Genomic DNA, 14,740 nt, shown 5'->3' with positions numbered 1-14,740 from the left:
TTTTTTTTTTTTTTTTTTTTTTTTTTTTTAAATAGTTAAAGATGTTTCTAGACCAGTAGCAATCATATATCATTTCAAAGATTTGTAATCTATGGTTTGTAATTTTGCCATAAAATGGATTTGTTTGTTTTTGTTTTGTTTGTTTTTCATTTCAGGTTTTTGTTTTTCAGATAATTTACAATAGGGGTTTGCAGACTTTCATTTTGGCAAACCACCCCTACTGGATATTTAGAATTTTGTGACCCCAAGCCTTGACCTCCCTCGCTCTTTATTTATTTATTTATCTTATTTATTATTATTATTTATCTATTTATTTTAAATTACACATTTATGATTTACGACTACTGTAACGTTTTTATTATGATGTTAGTAACATACACATGTGCAACATAAGTAAAACGTGACTAAAAAGCACAGGAATATTCCTTAGCAGTCTAGTGGGAAGTGATGTGGTTTATATTGAAATCTAAAACTCTGACCTTGTATTCCAAAGCATTTATGAATGCAGAAGACTGCTATGCAAAACAGACCTCTCTGTAGGTTTAAAATCCTTCTTCTATACTTATAATAAATTATATTATAATAATATTATCTATTTTTGTAAAATAAGGGAATAAAACAAGAGGAGATTGTGAGTGTCTCGTGTGACCTCGTTTGTAAATCAGGTGACCCTGTGTGTGGTCGTGACCCCTAGTATAGAAACCCCTGAATTAGAAAGTTCAAAAAATAAGCTTCTCATTTTTACTTAAAAGGCAACATGTTTAGTTTAAGCAAAAGAAGTGGTACTGGCTGAGGGATGATGAAGGCTTGTCAGTGTTTTTACTGCGGTTGTAATTGTGCAATAAAGGCACTAGAGGGCTCTAAATATTAACATCCTGCTCTTTTAAATGACTTCTGCAGTACATACTAGTTAATATTGTTCATGTCCTTGACTCCTGAGACATTATCAAATACATCATGACTGTAGTTGCAAATTAAAACCTTTCCAAGGGTCTTAAGTACCCGTAATCCAGTTACAGATTATGGACGAGCGCTCGGCGTGAAAATCAGTATGGATATTTCACACAAATGTTATGGTGATGGTTTGTCCTGTTTATCTATGCAGTACTCAGTCAGTCTGTCTGTCAGACTTGGTCAGTGCTGTAGTTTTGCTCAGTGGTGGTGTGTTTTGTGTCTCAGCTGAAAGACAGCGGTGTGGTGAAGCAGGCTGGGGTGACGTCACGAGGCCGCAGCGAGTTTGTGCAGGAGATAGTGTTCGAGCGTCTCACTCCCGGGAGCGTCATTGCTTTCAGGTTCTGAACATAATGCAGATTTTATATATATATATATATATATATATATATATATATATATATATATATATATATATATATATAAAATATACACACGCATATATTTGCTGTAGATTTGTTTTATTTTTTAAATACTTTTATGTATTCTGTCTATTTTATTAGCTGTATATAGTAAATGGGGGGGTGGGGGGTGTATATATGTTTTTATTATTAGTAGTAGTAGTATTATTATTATTATTATTATTATTATTATTATTATTATTATTATTATTATTATTATTATTGCCTCTCTCCAGAGTGAGTTTGGATCCGAAGGCACAGGACCTTGTGGGGTTTTTGAGGACTCACCTCATTCAGTTTAACCCTGAGTACAAAGCAGGAAGTGTGCTGGACAAGAACACTCCAGTCATACTCAAGACCCCACTGAGCCAGTAAGTGTGATATAAACACACAAACGTACACACACACACACACTCTGAGATGGCTTTGTGATGCACTGGCTGCCAGTCTTCACTTTTAAAGATGCATAAATCAACCTTTACTTATTGTCTGTTTTCTGTTATGTATTTGATCTACATCTGAAGAAAATGCTGAGCTTGCAATTAGCTGACAGTGATGGAGGGATGAAGGAGAGATTTTTAAAAAGACAAAAAATAAAATCTAAGAATGACGGAATGAAAGGGATAAAGACGGAGTTGGACAGAATATTAAATTGCATGTTTCTCTTGTGTGTAGGATCATGGAGAAGCTGACTCTGGCTGATCTGAATGTGCTGCTGTTCCGCTGTGAAGAAGAGGAGAAGGAGGACGGAGGTGGCTGTTATAACATCCCTGGATGGACAACCCTCAAGTATGGTGGCCTGCAAGGTACAGCCTAGGCCTAGCCCAAATGTATCCTGTTTCCTGTATCCTAAAATGGATACTAAAATGTGTAAATGAAATCTGTCTGTTGTTCCTTTAACTCACGAAGTGTGTGAGTGTAAACAGTTTCAGAAATTCTGCTCATCATTTCTCTGTGCTTGGGTTTCCCCAGAGAGGCCTCTTTGTTGATTAACTGTAATGTTAAGGCGTGTCAGATGCAGTCTCTGAGGTATGTGTATTTGACACACAGGAATGATTTCAGTGATGGCTGACATCAGACCTAAGAACGACCTGGGCCACCCGTTCTGTGATAACCTGAGGCAGGGAGACTGGATGATCGATTATGTCAGTAACCGACTGGTGGCTCGTGGAGGAGTACTCGGAGAGGTGAGCACCCGGAGAGCCAAAACACAGCGAGTGCTAGATTTCTGTAAACCATAATGTGTAAACAAGTTGTGATGTACTATACAGTGTACAAGTCTGAATTTAGCTGTGGGTTACAATGCCAATGATTGGATGTTAGTAGTACTGTACCGTTACTGCTAATTACTAAATGCTACAAATTTGTATTATAGTATATACACAGTGTTCCAAAAGTCTCCATATATAGGGGACTATGTTTGCCAGCAGCATGTCGGTTGTGCCTTCGTCAGTGGATGCTCGTGGACGTCCACTTCTAAGTAAAAACACTTCCAAGTCTTCTTGAATTTGGTGATAAGTTTGGCAGCAGTGTCGTGTGTGTGTGTGTGTGTGTGTGTGTGTGTGTGTGTGTGTGTGTGTGTGTGTGTGTGTGTGTGTGTGTGTGTGTGTGTGTGTGTGTGTGTGTGTGTGTGTGTGTGTGTGTGTGTGTGTGTGTGTGTGTGTGTGTGTGTGTGTGTGTGCCATTTTTCGGGTTCAACCTTGTGACAGTGTCCCAATCCAGCCATGAGAATGATGCGACGGCAGCCACAGTGTGCCAGAACGCCCACCATACACCAGCTATTACTGGAGGGGAGAGAGTGATGTAGCCAATTCAGACATGGAGATTACTAGGATTATTATTATTGTATAATATAGTGTGTGTGTGTGTTAATTTCCTCTGTGTATGGAGACTTTTGGGACACCCTGTAGTATCTAATTGGATTATGCAGGGTAAATTGGAGAAGAGGAAAAAAAAAAAACAAATAACTGTGAACTTGAGCTTTGTGAGTCCAAGAATTTTAAGGTGAAGTTACCCTGATCTTCATTTTTGTAACACAAGAAATTATTTAAGGGAGGTTTAACCATATATGGTTGTATGATAATGTAACTGAAGCAAACCTTTAACATATCCACTTTAAGGATTGTTTATAGGCAAACTTCAATGAAAAGGAAAAATTGTTTTGTTTTTTTTCTTCTTTTCTTTTTATTCTCTACAGGTGGGTCAGTGGTTCCAGGCCATGTTTGGCTACCTGAAACACATCCCTCGCTACCTCATCCCCTGCTACTTCGACGCCATCCTGGTTGGAGCATACACCAAAGCCCTAGACGCTACCTTCACACAGATGTCACCGTCAGTCCATCATTATCTTAACTAACCAGCTTCACGTTAACAGTGATGCATCACAGTTTGATGGAAATTTACTGTTACAATTTAATAGCAATTTAGAATAAATATCCTCCAGATACAGATGTTAGCAGTAAGGCTTCAGGTGCATGTAAAATGCATTTACATGCAGCTCATCTCCAGTAATGTGAATAAATCAGAACTCTTTCCAGCAGTTGCCAGGAGAGTTCATAAACATTTTTAGCTAGCTAGCTAACTTTCTATTTTCTCATTGTGCTTGGTCAGTTCTTTGGAAAACAAGCTCCTCATTTTTTATTTCTTTTAGTAAACTATTCTTTTTTGCAGCAGGTTGTGTTTTTATATGGCAACGCAGACCATCTATACTGTAAATTGTTCACGTTTGTAAAGATGAGGGCGTGTGTATGGAGCTGTGTTTTTTGTTTTGGGCGTTTTGGCGAGCTTTTGTTTTGTATGATACACTTGCTTTGTGTTTGATTGGTACTCAGAGATTTCCATGTCAATAATAATAATAACAATAAAAATACTAACTAGCGCACGTTTAATGCAATGAACATGTAATGAATTTAAATGGATATTGTTGTTGTTTTATTCACAGACCTGTTGCAGTTCAGGAAAATATGGAAATATACCCAAGTTTAATACTATTTAAAATTTGTATAAACAAAATGTTTGCAGACTTTAAGCTCAGTGATTATTGTTGTGTGTGTGTGTGTGTGTGTGTGTGTGTGTGTGTGTGCGCACATTAGTTTTGTGCAGGATGGTTCAACCTTCGTACGTTTGCTGGCCCTGGGTTCACTGCAGATGTGTGCTGTAGGTCGTTTTCCTGCTCTTCCACCACTCTCTCCTGCACTGCGTGATGTCCCACGACGCATCAATGAGATCACCAAGCAGGAAGAACAGTACTGCGTCTCCATGGCAGCAGGTTACTCAGCAACACGTTATCACAAATATTATGCGTGTATAGTTTTAGGTATTACCTCAATCCTGAACAGGTTAAAATACTAAAGATGAGTGAATGATTTGAGTATTAGGAATTAAATTAAAGTTCTTTATATCAGCTCACATTAGGTGAGGGATCTGTATGTTTCGGGATAATAATGTAGATATTTCTGGCTCATTCGCATTTTGGCAGGCTTGCCTCATTTCTCCTCTGGAATTTTCCGCTGCTGGGGCAGAGACACGTTCATTGCCCTGCGGGGTCTCATGCTGCTCACTGGTCGTCACCTGGAGGCCAGGTAATCTACAGCATGGTTACTGAATCATCCCGAAATAAACCTAGAAGCTGTTGTGTATTCTGCGGTCTGGGATCTGTAGAGAGACGGTATTGAAAGTTTGAGTTGCAAATTCCCTGTCTCTCTCAGGAACATCATCCTGTCCTTCGCTGGCACTCTGAGGCATGGTCTGATCCCCAACCTGCTCGGCGAGGGCGTAGCTGCACGATATAACTGCCGTGATGCCGTGTGGTGGTGGCTGCAGTGTATTCAGGATTACTGCACCCTTGTGCCTGATGGAGTGACTATTCTCCAGTGCCTTGTGTCCAGGATGTACCCTACAGATGACTCATTGCCTCAGGCACCGGGCACTGTGGTGAGACACACACACACACACACACACACAGGTGTAGAGCATGATGTATGTGGATGTAGTATGAATGATGAAGGTGTTGTATGGGAGCTGTAGGTATAGTATGCATGATGGGGTGTCGTATCGGTGTAGTATGTATGATATGGGTGTAGTATGTCTGATGGGATGTATGTATGTATGATGTGGGTATGGTATATATGTATGATGGGTGTGTAGTATAGTAGATGTGGGTATTGTATGGGTGGGGTGATGTGTGTATGATGAGTGTTGTATGGGAGATGTAGGTTCAGTATGGGAGATGTGGGTGTAGTATGGATGATGTGAATGTAGTGTGGGTGTAGTATGGATGATGTGAATGTAGTGTGGGAGATGTGGATGATGTATGGAAGGTATGGGTGTAGTGTGGGAGAAGTGGATGTAGTATGGAAGGTATGGGTGTAGTGTGGGAGCTGTGGATGTAGTGTGGGAGCTGTGGATGTAGTGTGGGAGCTGTGGATGTAGTGTGGGAGCTGTGGATGTAGTGTGGGAGCTGTGGATGTAGTGTGGGAGCTGTGGATGTAGTATGGATGATGTGCGTGTAGTGTGGGAGCTGTGGATGTAGTATGGATGATGTGCGTGTAGTGTGGGAGATGTGGGTGTAGTATGGATGATGTGCATGTAGTGTGGGAGCTGTGGATGTAGTATGGATGATGTGCGTGTAGTGTGGGAGATGTGGGTGTAGTATGGATGATGTGCGTGTAGTGTGGGAGATGTGGGTGTAGTATGGATGATGTGCGTGTAGTGTGGGAGATGTGGGTGTAGTATGGATGATGTGCGTGTAGTGTGGGAGATGTGGGTGTAGTATGGATGATGTGCGTGTAGTGTGGGAGATGTGGGTGTAGTATGGATGATGTGGGTGTAGTGTGGGAGATGTGGGTGTAGTATGGATGATGTGCGTGTAGTGTGGGAGATGTGGGTGTAGTATGGATGCAGTATGTATGATTTTGGCCTGTGTTGTGCTCGCACAGGATCAGCCTCTGTGTGACGTGATTCATCAAGCTCTCCAGCGCCACATGCAGGGCATCGAGTTCAGAGAGAGGAACGCCGGACCACAGATCGATAACAACATGAGGGATGAAGGTGACGCATTTAACGCTCAAATATTTCTTTACTACGTTATTGAACGCATGTAAATATTCCAGAATGCAATATGTATCTGAGAATCTCTTGTTCTGCTACCTCATGCATTTTTCTGTCAGGATTCAACATCGTGGCCAAGGTAAATCCAGACACAGGCTTTGTGTACGGAGGAAATCGCTTCAACTGCGGCACATGGATGGATAAGATGGGCGAAAGTGACCGAGCTCGCAATAAAGGGATTCCTGCTACACCCAGGTACATCACATGCCTCTCACACACACACAGCAACTAGAGACACTGAATTCCTTTATTTATTTTTTCTGTTTCTATAGTCTGCTTTATCTGGCTTCTCTTTACTGTACTTTCAAGTCTGACAGATCCTGTTACTCATCAACCATCATACATTCAACTTCAGTTACTGCTCTGTCTTAGTCAGGGGTCATCCTGGGGCTGTGATTCGACACTGATTGCATTTCAGTCTAGCATGAGTGCAACATGGTCATGAAGGAGAAATTGCATTCACTTCTGACAAGCACTTCATTCTAAAAAAGCAAATCCTCTAATATAATATAAGTATTCTCTATATATTCTGTGTTCTATGTATTCTCTATTCTGTTAGTGACCACGTATTCTTTAATATCTGAAATAAAGAAAACTTTTTTTTTTGTTCGTAAATCCAAAAAACTCCCTCCAGCCATCAGGAAGATGCACAGTGAATTAATTATAGTAAAATTTTTATAGTGTCTATGTGATGATAAACAAACCGTGGTGTGAACAAAATTCATTAGTTCATATAAGGAAATCTTAGTGTGCATAATTGAAAATGAGAGCAGCTCGGAGAGGGCGCCTTGAAGCCGTATTTGGAAGTCTTCAAGTAAGAAAAGTCAAGTTATTGGCCTTTTATATATGCGAACAAGTCCTGACTGATTGGAATGGACATCCGTCGGTCCCACTCTAAGATACACAGAGCCCTCTGTGGTCACTCTTCAATGCTTAATGCTGAGTGTATGCTTGTGTTTCACCGTACCAGGGACGGTTCAGCTGTTGAGATCGTGGGTTTGTGTAAGTCGGCAGTGCGCTGGCTAGTGGAGCTCCATAAGTGGGGTCTGTTCCCTCACAGCACCATGACCATTCACCGAGACGGTGAGAACACAGCACACTCAAACTAACCCCTGTTTGGTGCAAAGTGTAGCATCGTTATGAAACACACACTTTATTCACTCCTCCAGGTAAACAACTCACAGTGTCCTACGAAGAGTGGAACAGAAAGATCCAGGACAAATTTGAGAAAATGTTCTACGTGTCTCACAACCCCGACGACCCCAATGAGAAACATCCTGAGCTGGTCCATAAGAGGGCGATTTACAAGGACAGCTGTGGAGCTTCAAGCCCGTGGTGCGACTACCAGCTCAGACCCAACTTCACCATCGCCATGGTGGTGGTAAGAACTCTGGACTGAGCCTCAGATTACTTGTATTGTTTTGTGTTTTCTGTACTTGGCCTTTAATGTGGTGTTTGATTTAACTGTCAGTTGAAGTATTGTCAACACCAAATAGTTGTTTTATTCCCTGTAGGCTCCTGAGTTGTTCACGGTGGAGAGGGCCTGGGAAGCTCTGAGTATCGCTGAAGAAAAGCTGCTCGGACCGCTGGGAATGAAAACCCTAGATCCAGAGTAAGATTTACTTCCTGTCACAGACGGTAAAGCTTTGCTAATGTGATATTAACTGTTAAATCTCCGCTGCTGATTCATTATTGGTCTTAAACAGTGACATGGTTTACTGCGGTGTTTACGACAACTCGCTCGACAACGACAACTACAACGTAGCCAAAGGCTTCAACTACCACCAAGGCCCTGTAAGACAAATCGGTTCTGTTTCCTAGTAGCTGATATCACCGGATCTTATTACACTGATTCCTTTTAACAGGATTCTTAACTTCATTATTTGTGTTTATTCTTTACTCAGGAATGGCTTTGGCCAGTTGGGTATTTCCTACGTGCAAAGTTATATTTCGCCAAGAAGCTTGGAAAGGAAACCTACGACAAGACTGTGTTTCTGGTGAAGAACGTTCTTTCTCGCCATTATGTTCATTTGGAAAGGTAACCATGCTAGAACCTTCCCCCCCGCCCCCCTCCATAGCTAAAGCAGTGTAAAGCTCCAAATCATCCAAAGAGTCCTTGATTAAGAGTGTATCGTGTGTAGTTGGATTCCACTTTACTTTATCATTTACTGTATTAAGTAAGGAATAAAACACTTGGGAGCATGCTTTTCCAATAACAGCACATCAAGTGTCTTATACGTCTCATAGCAATTTGCCAACGATTACAGTTTTTGTCTAGTAATGAATAACGATAAATGCATAAAAAGTATGGTGTGTTAATGTTGAGGAATGTCCGCAGAATAAGTTATTTCCCTCACCAGCCTCGCTCGTCTCCATCTTAAACATCATAAGACAAAAATTGCAGCTCATTAACAGGGAAACTGCAAACTTCTCCATAGTGTGTCAGAAAACGTAATGTTCCAGCTTTACTACTAACTGTAACAAAGCCTCGACACTGGAGACTCCTTATAAAAAAGTACCAAATGAACATTTCCTCAGCCGGTGCTGTGTGAAAATAATAAGAAAGCACACCTGCATTAGAAATCGGTAGAATCCTGTTCCCACACCGTTCGTTCATCCTAACACACAGACTTAACTGTTGTTGATTCTCACTTACAGTATAGTGCAGTATAGAGAAGTTTGTGAGTTTGTTCTTGTGACATGTGAAGGCTAACATGGTGCACTCGCCATCACATGACACACTCGCCGTTTGAGCATTCTAGTCGAGAGAGAACTATTGTTGGGTAAATGGGAATAAAGATGCTTTGTATGAGAGTCTTAATTATCCTGACAATTTAAGGCGCAGCGACAGTGGAAACATGCCAGAACTGTTAGGAATATTTTCCTCAGATGTGTTTAAGGGAAGTGGTAGCTCAGCGGTTAAGCTTGGACGTTGGGCTTGGACTGATCGGAAGGTTGTGAGTTATTGGGCCCTCAAGCAAGGCTCTTAACACTCAACTGCTTAGTTGTATGAATGAGATAATTGTATGTCACTCTGGATAAAGGCATCTGCCAAATTCTTTAATGTAATGTGTTTATAAATTCCTAAGAGAACTGTTTGTATATCTACATTAACATTGTAATTATACTTAACATTACCTGCGATTGGGGGGGAGTGCATTTTGCCATACTGACAAACAACTCATTAACCTGGGCTATCAGAAAACTTTAACTTCTACATCTGCGAATACCACAAGCGTGAGCAATTCATTTGAAATCGTGTTGTAAATGCGGTGAACACGACCACATTTTAATGTAGCACTGACTAGTTTCCCCTCATTCTCTGCATTGTGTAAATATCAATAAGAAAACACTTTTGGACTTATTTTAATTTGATACTTAGTAAGTTGAACCCTACTTTAGATTGCTACGTTCTGTTTTCAGGTCCCCGTGGAGGGGTCTGCCAGAACTGACGAATGAAAACGGTCAGTACTGCGCGTTCAGCTGCGAGACTCAAGCCTGGTCCATCGCTACTGTTCTGGAGGTCCTGCATGACCTATAACCTTTCATAGGAGGCTTTCATAGAAGGCTCAAGTCTTCCTGAATCCTTTCCTATCTTCTTGGAGCCAGTAGATGCCATGTTATCGACCGTGAATGTCCATTGTGCGGTACGAAAATGAGCCACTGTATTTTTTTTAACGATGTCTGATACTCATTTTAACCTCCATCACATTTCCTCAAATAACATCATATCTATCCCCCGACAACTAAAGTACCTTTAATACAGAATTAAAGTAAAGCTCTCACTAATGGGCTTGAATTCAAGCCTGTAGGTCCTGTTGGTGTGTCTGTAATTGTGTTACTGTGTTGGAATGCTAGCGGGTGATGCCATGTACTGTCATGTGTTTATGTAGTCTGTGAACTGCTGTTGTGTGTTTGTCTTACATGTGAAAAGAAATGAGAGCATTTAGAGTTTTTCATGTTGTAGACACACCTTCTGGTTTAGGGTTACAGCATTGTGATAAACGGATCGGAAGAATTAGTAAGAGAAATAAATACCTGTCTGAGACCCAGAGTCTGGTGGCATTTCATTGATCTCTTCTTTTATTCAGCAAACACCACAGGAAATGATTTTATTAGTTATGTCTCAAATTTTGGTGTGGACATCAGAAAAGTCTAGTGTAGTATTAACACACAGACCTGTGGAAAAATGTACAGAGCTCCTGGGGTGACATAATGGTTAATTAGTGGTTTGTTTACACATGTGCTTGTATGGATTTTCTGGGCTCACCTTTCAGATTATGTAAATCAAATACCAATTGGTTATTTCAGACTGTCAGGCACAGGCCTGGACTTAATTAAGTGCATTATTCTTCCATGATATTAACTGGAGCAGAATTAAGTCCACTTAACATGAGACGCGTCTGTTTTATTCAAACTCCACCCCTTGTGCATCACTCTTCCGTAACTTCTGAATAGCGCTTAATTGTGTAGTTACATTTGAGGTATGAAAGAATACCAATTTCAGCATTAAATCCTCACTGAATATAGCCCATCTGTTCACGGACTCATCCTGACAAACACCGAGGACCTGGCTGACATCAGTAGGGAAATGATCACTGATTCATTCAGGCAGTTCTGTTCTGTTGGGTTTAATAAATATATTTTTATTAGTTCATTGAAACAGTTTAAAACTTTGTCTGCTGTCATTTGTACAGAGCATATAAGCGCTCTTCTCTGTTTTGATGACGGTGCGACACTGCAGGATCGCCACGGACACTGCGGTATCTGATTTACAAGCTGAACTGATTATTTTGCTATGGCGCATAGCTATCCGGGGGGGTGAGGGCACGATGATTTAGTGGTTAGCACGTTTGCCTCGCATCTCCAGAGTTGGGGGTTCGATTCCTGCCTCTGCCCTGTGAACATGAGTTTGCATGTTCTCCCTGTGCTTCAGAGGGTTCCTCCAGGTACTCCAGTTTCCTCCCCCAGTCCAAATACATGCATTGTAGGCTGATTGGCATCTTTTAAATTGAGTGTGCAAGAGTGTGTGTGTGTACCACTTCCAGGGTGTCCCCTGCCTTGTGCCCCGAGTCCCCTGGGACAGGCTCCAGGCTCCCCTGTGCCCCTGTGTAGGGTAAGCGGTACATAAAAATGGATAGATAGATGGACATAGCTCTCCAACAACATTAATTTGTGACATTTCTTGTGTGAGGAAATCTCCCTTGGCTCTTTTCCCAACAATGCAGCAGACGCCAAAGTAAATTAAACAGCCACTGGGTTTTCCCAGATCACCACACATACATCAGCAGTGAAGTGTGATTATTTATTTATTTGGTAAATGTAGTGTGTCACTATGAAGATCTGAGATTACATCATGTTCTGGTTGTAACTTTAGAATTTTTATCAATGCAGCTAACGTTTATTAACTTTTATTTGAAAAGAACTCATTTGTCATATTGTCATGTCCGTCTTCAACTAAATAAACAATGTTGTTGAAAAGGAGCCACAAAACCCTTCCTCCTATCAGGAACATAAGAACTGGAGGGAATAGGATAACCTAACAGAGTTAAAATGAGCTGAACATAATCTCTGTAATCTAAATAAACATGCTTCTTTATGTTCACGGGAGAATCTGAGCCAAGCATTACAATAAAGCATCTACATGTTGTAATCTCCATAAACACAGAAATATTTACTCTTCCAGAGTAAGGTTTCTGAGATCAGAGCAGAGTTAAAGATGAAGATCTGAAGAGTCCAAGAGCAATCAGGCTGCAGAACGGAATCATCTGTAATGTAACAATGAAAAGAACAGTGTTCTGGGAATGAAGATAGAGATTGTAGTGCAGAGGTGTGTAATTACACTGCAGATGTAGTGCAGAGGTGTGTAATTACACTGCAGATGTAGTGCAGAGGTGTGTAATTACACTGCAGATATTTCAATGCCTGTATTTACCAGACAATTCACAGCTGAAGCAGGACTGCTGGACAGTAGGACCGTCTGACTGCTCACCATGGTCCAGAACTCGGCGTAGTTCTTCACAAAGGTTGCACTGCAAAAAAAAAAGCCCTGATGTAATACTGCAGCTCTGATTAGGTAAATTAGAAACATATGACATGGTAACACATACAAAGGGCACTAGTACCAGAACGTAATATTGTCCGGAGTAGATGTAAGCGGTGCGACCCACTTGACTTCGATCCGGGTTATTTCATTTGCTGCAGAATGACTGATGGCCGACTTCTGGAAGACGAACATGACCTATTCATTCGTTTTATTCATACTCCTGTAAGAACACTCTTCTACACAGAAATTTACTCGAGTGCAAGGGTCAAAGGACAAAAATAATGATTGCAAGATAGATACTGTTAGATTAGACTGGGATAGACTTGATTAGCTTTGTTTAGAAAATATAGATTAGGATAGATATATTAGAAAAGGTTTGATGAAATTATGATAGATAGGATGAATAGATATGGATAGAGAGAGTAAGGTGGGTTAAATTAGGATAAGTAGTTTAGATTAAATTAGAATAGATATACTGGATTGAGAGAGATAATTATCTTTATAGAATAGATGGGGATATGCAGCTTTGGGTAGGTAGCTAGGTCAGATTAGGATAGATATATTAAATTTGGGTAGGTGCAGTGCTGTGAACAAGTATTTGCCCCCATGCTGATTTCTTCTGTTTTTGTGTATATCACTCATACTAAATTGTTTCAGAAATTAAAACAATATCCAAGATAAAACAGGCGAAATCTGAGTAATTTTTAAATGATAATCTTATGTATTGAAGCAAATAAAATTATTCAATACCAACTGGGACTGTGTGAAAATGTATTTGCCCCTGTAGTTACTAATTCCCCAAATCTATGAAACTTCATTCATAATGGGGTTCAGAAAACCCTGTTCAACAAAATCACCACTTAAATAGAACTTTTTCAACAGCATGAAGTTGGTTAAAACGTTTTATCCAGTAACACACTATGCCAAAAATTCCAGAAGACATCCCAGAAATGATGAGGAAGAAGATGATTGAAATATATCAGTCTGGGAAGGGTTGCAAAAGCTCTTTCAAAGGCTCTGGGACTCCAAAGGACTACAGTGAGAGCTATTATCTCCAAATGGAAAAAACTCAGCATAGTAGTGAACCTTCCCAAAAGTGGCTGACCTTCCAAAATTCCTCCAAGAGCACAGCAACGACTCATCCAGAAGTCACAAGAGAGACCTACAGGCCTCTCTTGCATCAATAAAGGTCACTGTTCATGACTCCACTGTCAGAAAGACACTGGGCAAAAATATCATCCACGATCCTCAAATCTTTTGGGAGAATGTTCTGTGGATTGATGAGTCGAATGTGGAACTGTTTGGAAGACGGGTCCTGTTACATCTGGCATAAACCAAACACAAATTCCACAAAAGGAACATTATACCTACAGTGAAGCATGGTGGTGACAGTGTGATGGTGTGGGGATGCTTTGCTGCTTCAGGGCCTGGGCAACTTACAGTAATTGAGGGAAACATGAATTCTTCTCTTTACCAGAAAATCCTAAAGGAAAATGTACAGTCTTTGTAAATTGAAACTCAAGCGCAACTGTATTATGCAGCAGGACAATGATGTAAAACATAGGAGTAAGTCCTAGTCCTAGAAGGATGTGAAAAACTGATCTCCAGTTATCGGAAGCGTTTGGTTGCGGTTATTGCTGCTAAAGGCGGCACAACCATATTTTAAATTTAAGGGAGCAATTCGTTTTTCACCATGGGTGATCCACACTCACATTATGGAGTACTGGCTGGTGTTTGAACTAGCAACCTCTCAACACAGAGGTGACGCTCATCCACATGAGCCACAGGATCTCGTACAAACTATACATTTTTTGAGACCTTTTTACCTTCATATACGTAACCCTGAACTAAAGCAAAATCTTGGTTTCATATCACAAAAACCTGCCATTTTAACGCCACTGTCTAGATTTCACCACCCAACAGATCAAATACATCGATAAGCAGGCTTCAAACCAGCAACCTCCCAATCCAGTGGCAAAGCCTTTACCACAAGGCCACCAAATCTCACAGCAAACACACTTGTCATAGTGTCTTTGTAAAGATAAATCATGTTCATTTTTGAAATATTATTACTCTGTTATCAGTTATCAAACAACTTCTGTATAATTTCCAACAGAATCATGGACTTAGTTCATTTATAAATGTTAAATGTCATAACCATTTATGATTGTACCAAGTTACTGAACTTTATCAGACCAGAAAACCTGTAATATTGTCTCATACTTTTTTTTTT

General features: G+C 40.5%; 1 protein-coding gene across 3 annotated transcripts in view; it reads left to right on the top strand.

Moving 5' to 3' along the window:
• agla (amylo-alpha-1, 6-glucosidase, 4-alpha-glucanotransferase a) overlaps positions 1-11,821 on the top strand; it is a 36,332-nt gene extending 24,511 nt beyond the window's left edge. For all 3 annotated transcript variants that reach the window (XM_053646926.1, XM_053646924.1, XM_053646925.1), the window contains exons 19-34: positions 1,180-1,292; positions 1,589-1,723; positions 2,028-2,158; positions 2,403-2,539; positions 3,550-3,683; positions 4,445-4,620; positions 4,831-4,933; positions 5,060-5,285; positions 6,290-6,401; positions 6,521-6,656; positions 7,432-7,544; positions 7,631-7,842; positions 7,976-8,073; positions 8,168-8,255; positions 8,366-8,499; positions 9,885-11,821. In XM_053646926.1, the coding sequence (XP_053502901.1) occupies positions 1,180-1,292; positions 1,589-1,723; positions 2,028-2,158; positions 2,403-2,539; positions 3,550-3,683; positions 4,445-4,620; positions 4,831-4,933; positions 5,060-5,285; positions 6,290-6,401; positions 6,521-6,656; positions 7,432-7,544; positions 7,631-7,842; positions 7,976-8,073; positions 8,168-8,255; positions 8,366-8,499; positions 9,885-10,002 (2,166 nt within the window). In that variant the 3' untranslated portion in view covers positions 10,003-11,821. The remainder of the gene's footprint in view (positions 1-1,179; positions 1,293-1,588; positions 1,724-2,027; positions 2,159-2,402; positions 2,540-3,549; positions 3,684-4,444; positions 4,621-4,830; positions 4,934-5,059; positions 5,286-6,289; positions 6,402-6,520; positions 6,657-7,431; positions 7,545-7,630; positions 7,843-7,975; positions 8,074-8,167; positions 8,256-8,365; positions 8,500-9,884) is intronic.
• Positions 11,822-14,740: the final 2,919 nt, after the last annotated feature.

Source organism: Ictalurus furcatus, chromosome 17, assembly GCF_023375685.1.
Source record: "Ictalurus furcatus strain D&B chromosome 17, Billie_1.0, whole genome shotgun sequence".
NCBI classification, from domain to species: domain Eukaryota; kingdom Metazoa; phylum Chordata; class Actinopteri; order Siluriformes; family Ictaluridae; genus Ictalurus; species Ictalurus furcatus.
This window is presented reverse-complemented; position numbering and strand designations above follow the sequence as displayed.